The 17,715-nt window shown below is 44.8% G+C and overlaps 1 protein-coding gene across 4 annotated transcripts in view; it reads right to left on the bottom strand.

The window, feature by feature from the left end:
* Window positions 1-9,142: 9,142 nt before the first annotated feature.
* LOC137380236 (transforming protein RhoA-like) overlaps window positions 9,143-17,715 on the bottom strand; it is a 51,050-nt gene continuing 42,477 nt past the window's right edge. For all 4 annotated transcript variants that reach the window (XM_068052072.1, XM_068052074.1, XM_068052073.1 and 1 more), the window contains 3 exons: window positions 17,497-17,617; window positions 14,716-14,846; window positions 9,143-9,829 (listed from right to left, as the gene is read on the bottom strand). In XM_068052072.1, coding sequence (XP_067908173.1) covers window positions 9,656-9,829; window positions 14,716-14,846; window positions 17,497-17,617 — 426 coding nt within the window. In that variant the 3' untranslated portion in view covers window positions 9,143-9,655. The remainder of the gene's footprint in view (window positions 9,830-14,715; window positions 14,847-17,496; window positions 17,618-17,715) is intronic.

The following is a 17,715-nucleotide window of genomic DNA, read 5'->3' as shown; positions in this document are numbered from 1 at the left end:
TTTTACAGTCTTCACCTGGTTTTATTGTAACAGGTTTTAATTTTAAAACGCTGTGTTTTGAGCTCCCCCTTTGTGAATCCTTTTTCACCACTTTCCAACTAGAAGGCAAAGAAATGAGCACACCAGCTTTTCTTAGGTTTAAAGAAGAAACATTAAATTTATTAAAACTTAAACTCTAATTGGGTTAACGCCTATGGATACATGCCCCGCCCCATGCTAGCATGCATACGCGATACACACATGCAAAAAAGAGACAAAAAAGAGAAGAAAACATCAAGTAAAAAAGTTTGAGACAATCTCCGAAGACGGTTTTTATTACTGTGCTTCGAGCTCACTGTAATCTTTGATTGTAGGTAGATCTTGCTTTTCATTGGGGCTCAGTATTCTTCTTAAACTTTGTTCACTGTAGGAGACTTTTCTCTCTTGGGGTCCCTGTGTTTTCAATGAGTCTTCAGTTCTGTGAGAAAGAGATGGGAGCAGACAGGAAAAGGGGGTTCTCAGTCCAGGAGAAAAGAGCTTTCTGAGTTCCAAAACTCTTTGGCAAGTTCAAATTAAAACAGCCAGTTAGTCATGTGACTAAACTGGCCTCACCAGGTCTTCTGTGTATTGGGGAAGCAGGGACTGGGTCCTTTGTTCCAACACTGTCTATCAATATGCAGAAAAGGTCTTTCCAGCAAGGGGCCTGGCAATTCCTTGTGGTAGGCCCTCTTTTCTTCCCAGCAGCAATTTTAAGCTTTAATGTTCATGTGGCAAAATAATGTGTGCCTCATTTTTGGCAGGTGGGGGCCTGCATGACACTTCCACACCCAGCGGAATGAAATGCAATTTGAAACCAGCGCATTTCTTTACAAGGTTTGACAGAAATGTAAGATACAGAAAAAAAAACATGCATTTCTCTCATTCATTCACCAATCCTAAAGCTTATTAAAATGGTATTTTCTGGGTGCCAGTGTTGCTTTAATTTCCCCTTTTTTTTCCTCAGGAGTTATAAGTGGGCGGGTTAATCCTGAACTCTCTGAGTCATGCAAAGACTTTTGACTTCAGGGGATGGGTGGTTCCCTTTTCCTAACTGTGGGGGAGGATTCTTTGTTAATCTCCCCTTTGGTCTCTGGGGCACTCTTACCTGCAGGTATTTGTGCAGACTTGACTGGACTCTCCTGTGACACTTTGACTAGGTGAGGCATCACCCTCATGGTTTCTGTGCCCCCTAAAGGTCTTTGTCTTTGCAGGTTCCTGTAAATGCTGTTAGCAACTTCAGTGGGGTGCTTCTAGAGTCTGCATTTAGGGTGGTGCAGTGGTTAGCACCGCAGCCTCATAGCTCCAAGAACCTGGGTTCGATTCTGGGTATTGCCTGTGTGGAGTTTGCAAGTTCTCCCTGTGACCACGTAGGTTTCCTCCCACAGCCAAAGACTTACAGGTGATAGGTAAATTGGCTGTTGTAAATTGCCCCTAGTGTAGGTAGGCAGTCGGGAATATGGGATTAGTGTAGGGTTAGTATAAATGGGTGGTTGTTGGTTGGCACAGACTCAGTGGGCTGAAGGGCCTGTTTCAGTGTTGTATCTCTAAATAAATAGGAGGATGTGGGGTCTAATTTTTCAGGGTTGGTTGACGGGACAGTAGGGGTTTTCATTTGGGATCCATCCCGGACTTCCTTTAACCTGCCCTCTTGGTCACTTTTTCCCCTTCTCTTTCTAAACGTTTGCCAGCCATGTGCCTGCTGTCCACTTTTGTTCTCGGTGGGGGTCCCTTACAGTTCACCAGCCCTCTGCTGGAGGGTCCTCCTAACACCAGTACAGGACTTAGGGGTGCAGGTTTCATTGTAGGTCGGGGTTTCCCCTCAACCTGGCACATGTGGCAACTCCTGCAGTACTCCACCACACCTTTGTGGAGTTTTGGCCAGTCAAACTGCTGGCTTATGCGGGCTTTGGTCTTTCATATACCAGCATTTACTGCTACTGTAGTCTCAGGGGCCTTCTTAATATTTCTCCCTGGTACCTCTGTGGCTCTACTGTCCACTCCTTGCCCTCAGGTCTGTGAGGAGAACTCCTTTTCCTCATCAGTACCTCATTCTTTAAATAGTAGCAATCAGGGACTCCCTCTGCTTCACTTTCAGTTTGAGCAGCCTGTGCTAACTCTCGCAATACTGGGTCAGCTTGCTGAGCCTCACCTAGGGAAAATCCATTTAATTAATTCCCTAGGTCTCCTAACTTTCCAAGGAAAGTCTCGGCCACGCAGACCTCATGGTCATTTGCCTGCAGTGCCAATGCAGTCTCCTCTGGGGGAGCTGGTTTGATCATGGTCTGACCCACTACACATTCAGGGACACAGCAGGGGACCGTCTCCTGCCATGGCCCTGTCTCTCTGACCTCCTGCGGTCTTTCTTTCACTACTGGGGAAGCTACCAGCTTCACCCCTGCCAGATCATTACCTAGGAGCAGGTCAACCCCATCCACAGGCAAACTAGGGACAATCTCTATGGTCACCAGTCCCAAAATGAGGTCACACTCCAGGTGCACCTGGTGTACAGGTACAGGCATAAATTGCCCTCCACTACCATTCACCACCATTTTGATGTTCACTGCACTCTCTGGGGGAAAGGTCAGGCATTTTCCCAGTGAAAGGGATCTCGTCGCCCTTGTGTCCCTGAGAACCACTATGGGCTTGCTTGCTCCACTCGAGGGGTATGAGGTTACATTCCCTTCAGACACAAAACTCTGATAATCTTCAAGAATCCTATTAACTTTTCCTGTACTGGCCGTAGTAAGCTTCCTGGGTTGCACTCTTACTGCAGTTAAAGCCACAGCTTGTTCTGTGTTTTCCATCAGGGTCTCTTCTTCACTGAGCAGGTGTGCCCTGATTAACCCTACCAGTTTTCCCTTTAGTTTCCAGCAGTCAGCTTTTAAATGCCCTGCTTTATTACAATGGAAGCACACAAGTCTCTGGGTCTCACTCTTGCTCGCAGCACCTTCCTTTTTGGCTGGAGGAGGACCCTCTGTGTCTCCTCCTTTCCTTTTTCTACCAGGACTCCTATCACTTTCCCACCCTTTGTGCTTTTCAGATTTGTGGGAGTGTTTAGGAAAGGTTCTCCCCTGGAAAATCGACTTATAAATTAAGGCAAACTCATCGGCCAGAACGGCTGCTTGCCGGGCTATCAGAACCCGCTGCATGTGTCTTTATTGAGAATGGGGGTGTTTTTAAATTCCTATAACAGAATTACTTCTCTGAAAGTCTCATAGCTGAGCTGTATTTTAAGGGCCCTCACAGCCACTGGTCAAAAGCCAGCTGCTTACTTCTTTCAAACTCCAGATTAGTTTCATTAGCTTGCTTCTTGAAGGTTCTAAACTTTTGGCGATAGGCTTCAGGAACTCATTCATATGCCCCTGGGATAGCATTTTTGGTCAGTTCATAATTTGATGAACTCTCATCTGGCAACAGGGAATAAACTTCATGGGTTTTTCTAGTTAGTTTGCTTTGTAGTAAAAGGGTCCAGGTCTCAGCTGGCCATTTTAGCTGCCTTGCCCCTTTCTCAAAAGACAGCGAGGGGCCTGGCAATTCCTTGTGATGGGCCCTCTTTTCTTCCCAGCAGCAATTTTAAGTTTTTATGTTCATGTGGCAAAATAATGTGTGCCTCATTTTTGGTAGATGGGGGACTGCATGACACTTCGTTATTGAACATAAGACAGCATGATGGAGACAGTCTTTTTATCCTTTCTGATAAAGGAGAACAAATAAATTGATTCTACCTTCCAGCAGTCACACAGCATTCATAGCAACTTACATGTATATAGCACCTTTAACATAGTAAAACTTCCTAAGGCACTTCACAAAAAAATTTGACACTGAGCCAAAGGACACAATTAGGAAAGGTGACCAAAAGCTTGATCAAAGAGGTTCTAAAACAGTGTCATATAGGTGGAGAGGCCAAGAGATTTAGAAAGGAACTCCAAAGCTTAGGGCCTAAACAGAGCACATTTAATTCCAATTCTTACACTTTTATGCAGTTCTATATTCCATTTCTTTTTCCTTTCAATTTGCTTTATGCAGTTTACAAGAAACCACTGTACCATGTCCTATGTGTACTCCTGGAGCTAAATACATTTTATTTCAGTGCAATGCCTTAAAATACGTCTTCAATGCAGAAGTGCAGCCACATAGAAAAATAAATACAAGGGCAAATGAGGAATAGCAGGGCGATTCAGAGAATTGAAGCAATTGAAAGACACTACCACGTGGAAGAACAAAATAAAAATAAGGTGGAGCAAATCCTTAGTTTTCCTGGATTGTTTAAAAAAAACACACTCTTAAGGCAATACGACTGTTAGTCTCAAGCCGAAATGACAATCTGATGGTACACGATTGCACTCTCATCTTACCACTTTCCAATCTAAGCAATGATAATACTAAGCAGTTGGCGTTATCATCCCGTAGAAAGACAGTGAACAGTGACCATGACCTCCATTCCCCTGGAAGCTGCTTTCAAAGGAGTAGAGTATACCTTATAAAATGGAAGTTCCAAGCAAACTCAAAGCCATGTTCATACTGGTACAATTTGGATACAGCTATTCTCTCTTCTTCCCAACACCCCATAGACATGAAGAAATACAATTTCTTTAGCTAAACCAAGCAGAGTGAAGAATTTTGGCTGCTTGAATGACTATACCAAAGCAGTTAATTCATCTGGGCACCAAACTCCGGCAACACTGACCAATATACTTCTTCAGTCAAAAGATTCACTAGCGTCTATGATTTAATCACATCAAATCTTTAAATTCTGCAGTTCGATTAACTGAAAATATACTAGCCTGCTAGATAGGCTACAAACAAAAGCATACTTTTTCTCAAGAAGGGGCTTTTGCCTTCAAAAATGAAGAAAGGGAGCCAGATGGAAGAAATGCGGCAATTAAAGAGTTTCCAAGTTTTTTAAAAATAGGAAAATAAGGTGTAGAAAGCAGATTAAGTAAGGGAAGTGTTTGAGAAGCTAGATAACTACATGAGGGAAAAATAGAAGACTACGCTTAGATATGCTTAGGGTGGGAGAAAGGCGGTATGGAGCATTAACACTGACAGAGACGAGTTGGGCTGAATAGCTGTGTCAGTGCTGTATGTTCGAAGGAGTTGTAAAAAATCTAGAATTCAAGCTAAAAAACTTTTTTAAAAATGTAGTGGGCAGAATTGAAGTGTTAAAATATTCTTCAAACTGTATATTAAGCACTTACTTCAAACAAATATTTTATAGTACAACTACTCGGATGTCTCGGATCGTGTTTTTGGGATCCTTAAGGGGGAGGGGGAGCAGCCCCAAGTCGTGGTCCACATAGGCACCAATGACATAGGTAGGAAGAGAGATAGGGATTTAAGACAGAAATTCAGGGAGCTAGGGTGGAAGCTTAGAGCGAGAACAAACAGAGTTGTTATCTCTGGGTTGTTGCCCGTGCCACGTGATAGCGAAGCGAGGAATAGGGAGAGGAGTTGAACACGTGGCTGCAGGGATGGTGCAGGAGGGAGGGTTTTGGTTTCCTGGATAATTGGGGCTCTTTCTGGGGTAGGTGGGACCTCTACAAACAGGATGGTCTTCACCTGAACCAGGGGGGTACCAATATCCTGGGGGGGAGATTTACTAGTGCTCTTCGGGGGGGTTTAAACTAATTTAGCAGGGGAATGGAACCTAAAATGTAGTGCCAGTGTACAGGATGTTGAGAGTAGTGAGGTCAGGGATAAGGTTACAAGGACGCAAGAGGGCACTGGCAAGCAAGAACCTGGTTTAAAGTGTGTCTACTTCAACGCCAGGAGCATCCGGAATAAGGTGGGTGAGCTTGCAGCATGGGTTGGTACCTGGGATCTCGATGTAGTGGCCATTTCGGAGACATGGGTAGAGCAGGGGCTGGAATGGATGTTGCAGGTTCCGGGATTTAGATGTTTCAGTAAGAACAGAGAGGATGGTAAAAGGGGGTGGGGGGTGTGGCATTGTTAATCAAGGAGAGTATTACAGCGACAGAAAGGACGTTTGAGGACTCGTCTACTGAGGTAGTATGGGCCGAGGTTAGAAACAGGAGAGGTGAGGTCACCCTGTTGGGAGTCTTTTATAGACCTCCAAATAGTTCCAGAGATGTAGAGGAAAGGATAGCGAAGATGATTCTCGACAGGGGCGAGAGTAACAGGGTAGTTGTTATGGGGGACTTTAACTTTCCAAATATCGACTGGAAATACTATAGTTAGAGTACTTTAGATGGGTCAGTTTTTGTCCAGTGTGTGCAGGAGGGTTTTCTGACACAGTATGTAGACAGGCCAACCAGGGGCGATGCCACATTGGATTTGGTACTGGGTAATGAACCTGGCCAGGTGTTAGATTTAGATGTAGGTGAGCACTTTGGTGATAGTGATCACAATTCGGTTAGGTTTACCTTAGCGATGGGCAGGGACAGGTATATACCGCAGGGCAAGAATTATAGCTGGGGGAAAGGAAATTATGATGCGATTAGGCAAGATTTAGGATGCGTAGGTTGGGGATGGAAACTGCAGGGGATGGGAACAATCGAAATGTGGAGCTTATACAAGGAGCAGCCACTGCGTGTCCTTGATAAGTATGTACCTGTGAGGCAGGGAGGAAGTTGTCGAGCGAGGGAGCCGTGGTTTACTAAAGAAGTTGAAGCGCTTGTCAAGAGGAAGAAGAAGGCTTATGTTAGGATGAGACGTGAAGGCTCAGTTAGGGCGCTTGAGAGTTACAAGCTAGCCAGGAAGGATCTAAAGGGAGAGCTAAGAAGAGCAAGGAGAGGACACGAGAAGTCATTGGCGGATAGGATCAGGGAAAACCCTAAGGCTTTCTATAGGTATATCAGGAATAAAAGAATGACTAGAGTTAGATTAGGGCCAATCAAGGATAGTAGTGGGAAGTTGTGTGTGGAATCAGAGGAGATAGGGGAAGTGTTAAATGAATATTTTGCGTCAGTATTTACAGTGGAGAAAGAAAATGTTGTCGAGGAGAATACTGAGATTCAGGCTACTAGGCTAGATGGGATTGAGGTTCACAAGGAGGAGGTGTTATCAATTTTGGAAAGTGTGAAAATAGATAAGTCCCCTGGGCCAGATGGGATTTATCCTAGGATTCTCTGGGAAGCTAGGAAGGAGATTGCAGAGCCTTTGTCCTTGATCTTTATGTCGTCATTGTCGACAGGAATAGTGCCGGAAGACTGGAGGATAGCAAATGTTGTCCCCTTGTTCAAGAAGGGGAGTAGAGACAGCCCTGGTAATTATAGACCTGTGAGCCTTACTTCGGTTGTGGGTAAAATGTTGGAAAAGGTTATAAGAGACAGGATTTATAATCATCTTGAAAAGAATAAGTTCATTAGCGATAGTCAGCACGGTTTTGTGACGGGTAGGTCGTGCCTCACAAACCTTATTGAGTTTTTCGAGAAGGTGACCAAACAGGTGGATGAGGGTAAAGCAGTAGATGTGGTGCATATGGATTTCAGTAAGGCGTTTGATAAGGTTCCCCACGGTAGGCTATTGCAGAAAATACGGAAGTATGGGGTTGAAGGTGATTTAGAGCTTTGGATCAGAAATTGGCTAGCTGAAAGAAGACAGAGGGTGGTGGTTGATGGCAAATGTTCATCCTGGAGTTTAGTTACTAGTGGTGTACCGCAAGGATCTGTTTTGGGGCCACTGCTGTTTGTCATTTTTATAAATGACCTGGAAGAGGGTGTAGAAGGGTGGGTTAGTAAATTTGCGGATGACACTAAGGTTGGTGGAGTTGTGGATAGTGCCGAAGGATGTTGTAGGGTACAGAGAGACATAGATAGGCTGCAGAGCTGGGCTGAGAGATGGCAAATGGAGTTTAATGCGGAAAAGTGCGAGGTGATTCACTTTGGAAGGAGTAACAGGAATGCAGAGTACTGGGCTAATGGGAAGATTCTTGGTAGTGTAGATGAACAGAGAGATCTTGGTGTCCAGGTGCATAAATCCCTGAAGGTTGCTACCCAGGTTAATAGGGCTGTTAGGAAGGCATATGGTGCGTTAGCTTTTATTAGTAGGGGGATCGAGTTTCGGAGCCACGAGGTCGTGCTGCAGCTGTACAAAACTCTGGGGAGACCGCACCTGGAGTATTGCGTGCAGTTCTGGTCACTGCATTATCGGAAGGATGTGGAAGCGATGGAAAGGATGTTGCCTGGTATGGAGGGAAGGTCTTACGAGGAAAGGCTGAGGGACTTGAGGTTGTTTTCGTTGGAGAGAAGGAGGAGGAGAGGTGACTTAATAGAGACATATAAGATAATCAGAGCGTTAGATAGGGTGGATAGTGAGAGTCTTTTTCCTCGGATGGTGATGGCAAACACAAGGGGACATAGCTTTAAGTTGAGGGGTGATAGATATAGGACAGATGTCAGAGGTAGTTTCTTTACTCAGAGTAGTAGGGGCGTGGAACGCCCTGCCTGCAGCAGTAGTAGACTCGCCAACTTTAAGGGCATTTAAGTGGTCATTGGATAGACATATGGATGAAAATGGAATAGCGTAGGTCAGATGGTTTCACAGGTCGGCGCAACATCGAGGGCCGAAGTGCCTGTACTGCGCTGTAATGTTCTAATTCTACTGATGTTTTAGTAGTTTCATTACAATAATATGCATTTGTGTCAGCTGAAAGCATTGGAAAGCAACCAACTCAATTTTTTCTGGTAGTTTAAGGGTTAAAAATTACTTGAACAGTGCAAAGAAGATGGCACACTGGCACTTCATTTTTTTTTAAGAACACTTACAGAAAGTGTAAAGAATAGACTTTTTTTTTAAAAACTGATTTTTATTTTGCTATTAGTATTGCTGGTAACTATTTACTGATACAGCCAAAAAAAACCACACCCATTAAACTGCAAGTGAGGTACATTCAGAACCTCTGATATATCTCCAATGTTAAAAAAAACATAAAGGCAGGTAGTACATATACTAACATATGATAAATAGAAGGCATTGAATGCATGGTGCTGTTGACAATGCCAATTTGTTTAATGAGTTGCTGCCAGCTTTACTTCTCACAAGCTGAACCGCAATTCACGTAATCAGCAAGGTCCGAGAACCGAGACCATCTGCCTTTCCCGAACTCTTGGCCCTCCCTCAATTAAAATCTCCATGAGTTATCAGTTTCAGAAAGTTACCAAGCTTTATACAAATGAATTCAACTTTTATTTTTCCAATACACTTAAAAATTTCTGTAGCGGCTACAGTATTAGCATTATGAAATCCAATTATACAAAAGTTGAATTAAGCTACATCTATAAACAGTGATGGCAAATTGAATTCTTGTTTTGGTTCTATGTTGAGCAATACAGGCTGACAGAGTGCTATTTCCTACCAGTGAGGCGGCACCTGTTGATCATGTAACGTAGATAGGTCAACAAAAAAAAAAGTTACAGTAATGGCTAACCAAAGTTTAGGTGCATACATGCATATTGTAAAATCGACCATAGCTATACATCAGTACATCAATGAGCTAGAAAAGAAAAACCTTGGTTGGCTTTTAAATGTTGATAGCAAACGGAGTTGTCAGAAACTGTATTACAGGTAAATGAAAGGCCAGTATAATCAAGACACTAAATTTAACATCAATTCAAGATTTTTTTAAAAAAATCAAGTGACTGTGTGTGGTAGGGTACACTTGGCTTGCATTTTTGCTTTATAGAACACTGCAAAAAGCCTTATGCCTGGTGCGCTTAGCTTGCAAGGCAGCCCGTGTGGCCATTTCAAAAACTTCTCTCACTCCATCTTTAGTTTTTGCTGAGCATTCCATGTACCCATATGCACAAATCTTAGTGACCATCTCTTTACCTTCTTCGGGTTTTACAGGCTCCTGTAGAAGAGAGAGAGAGAGAAAAAAAAGGACAACTTCAAAAATATTACACAAAAATGTAGAATTTATAATCTACTTGGTTAACCTACAAAAGAAAAGCTGAAATTAGTCCTAGTTACTACCTACACATTCCCAACTTGCCAAAGGTAAGGTTTATTAAATGTAGTCATTAGTAGGATAGATTTGTATTTTTATTTTTTAAAAAGCACTAAACTTATTCAAGTTTTCGCAAAGCATGGAGTTTTGTATGCTGAAAATTGGGTGTGGATCAATTCTCCCAACAGTCCCTTTTTTTTTTAATAGCTCTGCCGTCTCTCCGCAGTATCATTCCAGGGAACTCAGTGGATAGGCAATCTGTTCCCAGAACAATGCCAGAACTACGTGAAACCATCAGGCGCATCAGGCCCTCCATGATCAACTTCTCTTAGAAGCTCCCCCTCTGTAGAAAAATCAGCTTGCAAAATAAGTGGAAAAAAATACACACTGGATAAACAACCTCAAAAGCCTTTTGTTTTAGCATCAGCCAAAGCTTACATTGTGAAAAAAACAAAACTTCATTGTTACGTTTAATAAAAATGAACCAAAAACAACACGGAGCCCAAGACCGAAGTAAAAGCAGAGAATGTGGGGTGCTAGAAGAAACTTGTGTCTGAAGGAGAAACAATGGGCTGGATTTAGTGTTCCCATTACGGCTTCCGGCAGCGGACCTGGAAATGGTTTCCATCACTGCTCGTCACACAATAATGGAGGCGCGGAGCCCAGCCAATCACGCGATGGGGGTGGGATTTGAGACGCTGAATGCAGCATTGGTTGACTCCGGAGCAGGTGCTGGCGCCATATTTAAAGCCCTGCAGCCCTGCCTTCATTACTTGCCTTTGAGTCATTTTCTGTTTACTGCTGAAACTGGTGCTGGAGTGACTCCTGGACCCCGTACAAGGAAACCGCAGTATAGCAGAGGTAAGAGGGTGGCCCCATGGTTAGGCAATTTCTCCCTGGTTTGGCGATGCCTCCCTTGATATTCTTCTCTCGGTGGTCAGAGAAATGCGGGAGGTTCACTTCCCCAGCGATGGCAAGATGAAGTCTTCCCACCTGACCAAGCAAGCCTGGATGGAAATTGCAGTAACAGTAAACAGCCATGTGGTCACCCCCCCAGACATGTTTTCAGTGCAGGAACAGAGTCAATGACCTCCTGCAGTCTGACAAGGTGAGTGCTACATACCACTCTTTTTTTTTTTTGAGGATTGCATGTGGCGAAGTGGGAGGCAGCACGACATGGGGAGCAGCCATCAACTCATCCTGCCAGATGCATGGCTGCATCTCAGCCACAAGCCACCTACTTTCATTACTCACACCCATTACTTCCCCCGAGAGCTGACGTGAGGATGAGCCATACAGGAAACCCCAGCAGGGGATGTGGGGCTGCCACTAGCACACTTGTCCTGTAGCTCTTCCTGTGAAGTATGACTATCTCCCTCTTTCCACTTGCAGGACAAGCGGGCCCATAACAACAGAAAGAACTTGTGGACTGGCAGAGGAATTACAGATATACTGCCTCTCAGCAGCTGGGAATGAAGCACTGGAGTTAACGGGGAGCCAGGGCAACCACTGAATAGCGGAGGTGAGACTGCAGTCTCTGTGCAAGACAGCAAGGATCGTACTCAATCAACATCCAACAGATTTCTGGAGATCCACATCACGCATGGACATCATGACATGATCTGCATTGCCGAATCCACACATTTGCATTCTCTCATGCAGGTTGGCATCCACAGGAGGCTCCATCAGAACGGGAACAGCAATAAACCTGAGGAGGACCAGTCAGACGGTGCACCATCAGCGCAGATACTTTCACCTCGGTGGGTCTATGCTCGGCTTGAGCATCAGGGTCACAAACTAGTGATAGCCGGCTGAGGTTGAGACAGCTGAGGCCACGCAGTCGGTCGACAGTTGGTGGCCAGGCCCAAGCTGAGCCCCAGGCTGATGACAAGCCTCTGATGTTGACAGGGCACAGGGCATTCTGGAGTTTGAGAGAGGTAAGGCAACATCTGGCAGAGATGCCAGAGGGAATGCGCAGCCATAAGTTGATGATGGAGGGGTCCAACTATACCTTGAGTGCTGCCATTCTCAAGCATGGCTTCCTCCATAATGAGGTTGGCAACCCTCATGGAGAACCAGATCCCACAGATGTATGCTGACCTACACACCATCACCTTGGCTATGAGCTCAATGAAGCAGTGGCAAGGCGAGAGAAGGACAAAGCTGGGAGATTCAAGTGAGCCTTGAAAGGGAGGAAGGGAGACTGATCTCCACAACTGGGAGCTCCCCTCAGGGCACTCAGTGTGCATAGTGGCTCCCCACCCCTCCGCTAGTGAGCCCAGTTCCAGTAGCTGCAATGCACAAGGAGAGTCCTGCACCTGTGCAGGCAACCCTCAGTCAGCTGGGAGCCTCCAGGCCTTGGCAACCAGAGGACGCCCGCCGATGTCATCACAGGTCAAGGGGCAGCTAATCAGCAGCCTGCCTGCAGCCTAGCTGCTATTGCAGGGGTCACACTTCATAGAAGCATTCGTAACGGTATGAAGAAAACCACCCTTCGGGTCTCACGGGTGTTTTAAATTTGCCATTTGTTTTCTGTTATAAAGTTTTCTCATTATTGAATTTAACATTCATTGTGGAAGATGTTTATTCCTTCATGCCTTATTAGAGATGCTGACTTCACCCCTCTCTTAGTGAGCTCCCAGTGTAGACACAGCCCTCCTTTGGTAAGCATTTCACTTGGGCCAGAGCGCGTGGTTAAGCTGAGCACTAGGCACGGAACCCAAACAGAAAGGAGGCGACAGACTAAATGCTTTTAGATAAGTCTTTATTGCTTGCACTCAGAGGTCATCGTGGTGGCTGGAAGCAGGTAAATATGGGATTGTCGCTTGCCTCCTTGGCCCATTGCTCAACATGGCTGGGCTCTGGTGCAAGGGATTCAACATCAGTGCTGCCTACTCATCACTCTCCTCCGCGACCTCCTCGTCAGTTGAGGAGTGGCGATCAATCGTGTCCTCTTCAGGCAAGGCCTCACCCCTCTGCAGTGCTAGATTGTGCAGAGCACAACAGACCACCACGATACACACGACCATTGATGGGGCATACTGCAGGGCTCCACCGGATCGATCTAGGCAATGCAATCTCATCTTCAGCAGCCCAATGACTTGTACCACTCCTCTGTTGCAGTCCAAGGGTTCCTCATAGCTGTCAGTAGCCATATCTTCAATGGGTCGCCCTTGTTCCCAAAAATCCATCCCTGAAGGCAAGTGGGGGGCTTGAAAAGATGTATAGGGACCGTCAAAGTATGTTGGCATCATGGCTGCTTACAGGGAAATGGGCACACACCTGCAGGAAACACACCAGAGGTCACAGACCCGTTGAACAATGATGGAATGGAAGCTCATCATGTTGATGAAGGCAATTGGCTGGTCCGTTGGAACCTTGATGGCCACATGCAAGCAATCGATCACACCCGGGAAAATCCAGCGATGGTCCTGAATCCAATAGCCCTCTTCGCCTGACCGTCAGGGTTAGTCAGGTGGTGCACATAGTCGCCGACCCTCTTGAACAGGCCATCGGTCACCTCTTTGATGCAGCGGTGGGCTCCTGCCTAGGAGATCCCACATGGATTCATGGAAAGATCCAGACACCTAAAAGTTAAGTGTCACTGTGATCTTCCGGGCCACTGGCATAGAGTGACCACCAAAACCCATAGGTCGCAACTCGTCCTGAAGCATGGCGCACAAGTTGGTGATGGACTCCTTGGAGAGCTGCAGTCTTCGCTGAAAATGCCACTTGGACATCTGGAGGTAGCTGAGGCAAGTCCGGTACGCTCTCTGGTGCGGGTGGGCCCTTCTTGGGCATAGCTGGCTGCTGCTGCTCTCGTTGATGAGCTTTGAGGGCAGGTGAGGCTGCCTCCTGGCCCTCTCTACATCGGAGGCACTGCATTATGCCACAGCAGTCCACAAAGACAGGCTATATGAGGCCCATGCCAGGTGATCAGTCGGCCCAAGAGCGCTGTCCTTGCAGCGACGGTCGCTGTGGCATCATTACTTTTGTTTACTCGGCATCCATGTTGATGACCCTCAGTGCCCAACCTTGCCGATAGCCAACCCTCTCATCCGACAGTATGGCCACCCATGCCGACCACCTGAGACCAAGCCCACCCATGCAGAATACAAGAAATAGGAGGAGTAGACCAAATGGCCCATTGAGCCTGCTCCACCATTCAATATAGTCATGGCTGATCTTAGGATTCAACTCCAATTTCCTGCCCGGCCACCATACCCCTTGATTCCCTGAGACCCCAAAAATCTGTCTATCATGAGCACACAGCACTGCAGGCCAACAATGGCCTCGCTTCCCCCCTCTTCCCCTATCCAGTACTGGACATCGTGGCACTGAAGCTTTGCCTCGGTGCTGCCACCTTTCAATGGCTGGGAATCCAACGGCATGTGAGGGCTGCCCGTCATCCACTTAATTCTAAGCCCTCCACTGAATCACTTTAAATTTCATGCAAATGTATTATATCTAACTGTTGTACAATTCATATGGCAACCCTGTTGCTTCGGGGTGGCAACTCTGCCTTGACGCTTTCCCACCGCTGACTAAATCCGGAACCAATGTCATGACATTGGATTTCCGGGTGGATACGTCCAGCGTTATTCTCCGACCCGCCATGTTTCCATTCCTGCTCCAAATGGGCTCACTAAATTCAGCCCGATAAGTTGTTATTCTGTGTGGGCACCATTTATCGCAACGGATTTAAACTCTCAACCTGAACCATTAACTCGTTGTTTTTAAAAGAGGATGGTAATGATCCTCATCATTTCTTCCTATTGCTCTCCACTAACCTGCTTCATTTTTGCCAGTTCCCTTCGTGTGTGCTCATCGTTCCTCAGGTCTTTTTTGTTCCCAACAAGGATAATGGGCACACTAGGGCAAAAATGTTTCACCTCTGGAGTCCACTTCTCTGGGATATTTTCTAATTCAGAGAGAAAAAAAATTAAAACATGTATATTTTACTTTTATAACATCAAACCATAGAATGATACAGTACAAGAGGGGGCCATTTGGCACACCGAGTCTGCGTCAGCTCTTTCGAAGAGCCATCCAAGCTAGTCTCACTCCCCTGCTCTTTGCACATATCCTTGCAATTTTTTCTCCTTGAAGTCTTTGTCCAATTCGCTTTTGAAGGCTGTGATTGAATCGGTTTCCACCACCCTATCAGGCAGTGCATTCCAAATCCTACACTCATTGTGTAAATAGGTTCCATGTCGTCTCTTGATTCTTTCAGGTCAATCACCTGAAATCTGTGCCCTCTTGTTATTGACTCTTCAGTCATTGCTAGCATCAGCCAAGGCTCAGTTGGTAGCATCCTTGCCTTTGAGTCACAAGGTTCCAGGTTCAAATCCCACTCCAGGATTTGAACACAAAAAAAGACCAAAGGCCTACACTCCAGTGCAGTACTGAGGGAGCGCTGCACTGTCTGAGATGCCATCTTTTGGATGAGACACTAGACCCAGACCCTCTCAGGTGGACTAAAAGATCCCATGGCACTACTTTGAAGAGCAGGGGAGTTCTCCCTGGTGTCCTGGCCAATATTTATCCCTCAATTAACATCACAAAACAGATCATCTGATCTTTATCAAATTCCTGTTTGTGGGAGCTTGCTGTGCGCAAATTGCCTGCCATGCTTCCTACATTACAACAGTGATTACACTTCAAAAGTACTTAATTGGCTGTAAAGGGCTTTGAGACATCCGGTGGTCATGAAAAGCGCTATACAAATGCAAGTCTTTCCTTTTCTGGAAATAGAATAAAGAGAAACTCTCTAAACCCTTCATGATTTAAAATACTTCTATCAAATCTCTTCTTAGCCTCTCTGCTCCAAGCAGAATCCCCAGCTTCTCCAGTCTATCCATTTAACTGTAATCCCTCGTCCCTGGAAGTATTCTAGTAAAACTTCTCTGTACCCACTCCAAAGCCTTCACGTCCTTCCTAAAGTGCAGTATCCAGAATTGGACACAATACTCCAGCTGGAGATGAACTAGTGTTTTATGTAGATTCAGCTTAACTTCCGGTCCTTTGTACCATATGCCTCTATTTATAAAGCCCAGGATTCCACATGTTTTATTAACTGCTTTGTTAAGCTGTCCTGCTGCCTTCAAACATATATTCAAGCACCCACCCAACCCAGGTGTCTCTCTCCTTGCAAATTCAGAGAAAAGTTTCTTTTTAAAAACCTAGACTTCCATGATGTTTTTTCAAGCTAACAGTGTTCTCAGTTTTATTTTAAAAGGAGTTTTGACAATGTTATGGCAGCTTCCAATTCCCAGACAAGTAACACACAAAAGCCTTCAATGTCAGGAAGATTCCTAACAATGTTTTCAGAAGACTAGTAAAAAAAAGTCATGCAAAGACTAACTACACCACTAAATTGAAATGACATGTAAAAAGCTGAAGAGAACAGCCAAAAGTACCTCTGCATGGAAGTAGGATGAAAGCCAATAACATGATACACTACTTGTAGTGTGACTGCAAAACAAGATTTTAGTCAGCACACCAATTGTTAATCTTACAGATATTACTTTACAAGATAATGAATAATAAAGTCTGTTTCCAGACCTGTTAAAAAATTAAAAGTGGTAGTTGGGCACTTTTCAATTGTAAAACCATTATATAGTTAAAATTATGGCTTATATATATCTCTCAAAAATGTGGCATCATAATTCACTTCAATTATCTATTTAATGGTCACAGCACAGAAGGAGGCCATTCAGTCCGTCATGTCGATGCCGGCTCTCTACAAGAGCAACTCACCTTGTCCCACACGCCTATCTTTTCCCCCGTAGTCCTGCAATTTTTTTTTCAGTTAATTACCCAGTTGTCTTTTGAAGGCCTTGATTGAATTTGCCTCCACCACACTCTCAGGGAGCGCATTCCAGATCCCAATCACTCGCTGCGTAAAAAAGCTTTTCATGTCATTTCTAGTTGCTTCTTTTGCCAGTCACCTTAAATCAGTGTCCTCTAGTTTTGGATCCTTTGGCCACTGGGAACAGTTTGTCCTCATCAATTCTGTCCAGGCCACTCATGATTTTGAATACCTCCATCAAATCTCCTCTCAGCCCTAAGGAGAACAAACCCAGCTTCTCCACCCTATCCATGTAACTGAAGTTCCTCATCCCTGGAACCATTCTCGTGAATCTTTTCTACACCCTCTCTAATGCCTCAACATCCTTCCGAAAGAGCGGTGCCCAGAACTGAACACAATACTCTAGTTGAGGCACAGGTTTATCATAATATCCATGTTTCTGTATTCTATACCCCAATTTATAATGTCCAGGATCCCATATGCTTTATCAACCTGCCCTACAGCCTTCAATGATTTGTGCAAATATACCCCCATATCCCTTTGCTCCTGCACCCCCTTTAGAATTGTATTTTTTAATAGGCTTTAACTTCCTTAAAACGCTCTTGTACTATTGTTAAAATATTACCCTTCATTAAAAAAGGAAATAATTTCTAACTAAGCAAACTTGAATGATGTCTCAAAACTAAAATAAAAAATAACCAAATGGACAGGAGTGAGATTAAATGCTCTTCCAGCCAGTATAACAAAGGTACATTCTTACCTAAACTGTCAGGACTATCAATAGAAAAACACATTAGAATAACATCTGTATCTGGATAGGAGAGAGGCCTAAGTCGATCATAATCTTCCTGTCCTGCTGTGTCCCAAAGTGCCAGTTCAACCTGGAGAAGATTAAAATAATCAATTTTCAGCATCTTAAATATGGAATACTTAAAACACTCTCCTGTGGGAATATACACTAGACAGATGGATCAAACTT

The sequence above is a fragment of the Heterodontus francisci genome, chromosome 19 (assembly GCF_036365525.1).
Source record: "Heterodontus francisci isolate sHetFra1 chromosome 19, sHetFra1.hap1, whole genome shotgun sequence".
NCBI lineage: Eukaryota > Metazoa > Chordata > Chondrichthyes > Heterodontiformes > Heterodontidae > Heterodontus > Heterodontus francisci.
Note: the sequence above shows the minus strand (reverse complement) of the source record. Positions and strands in the feature narration are given on the sequence as shown.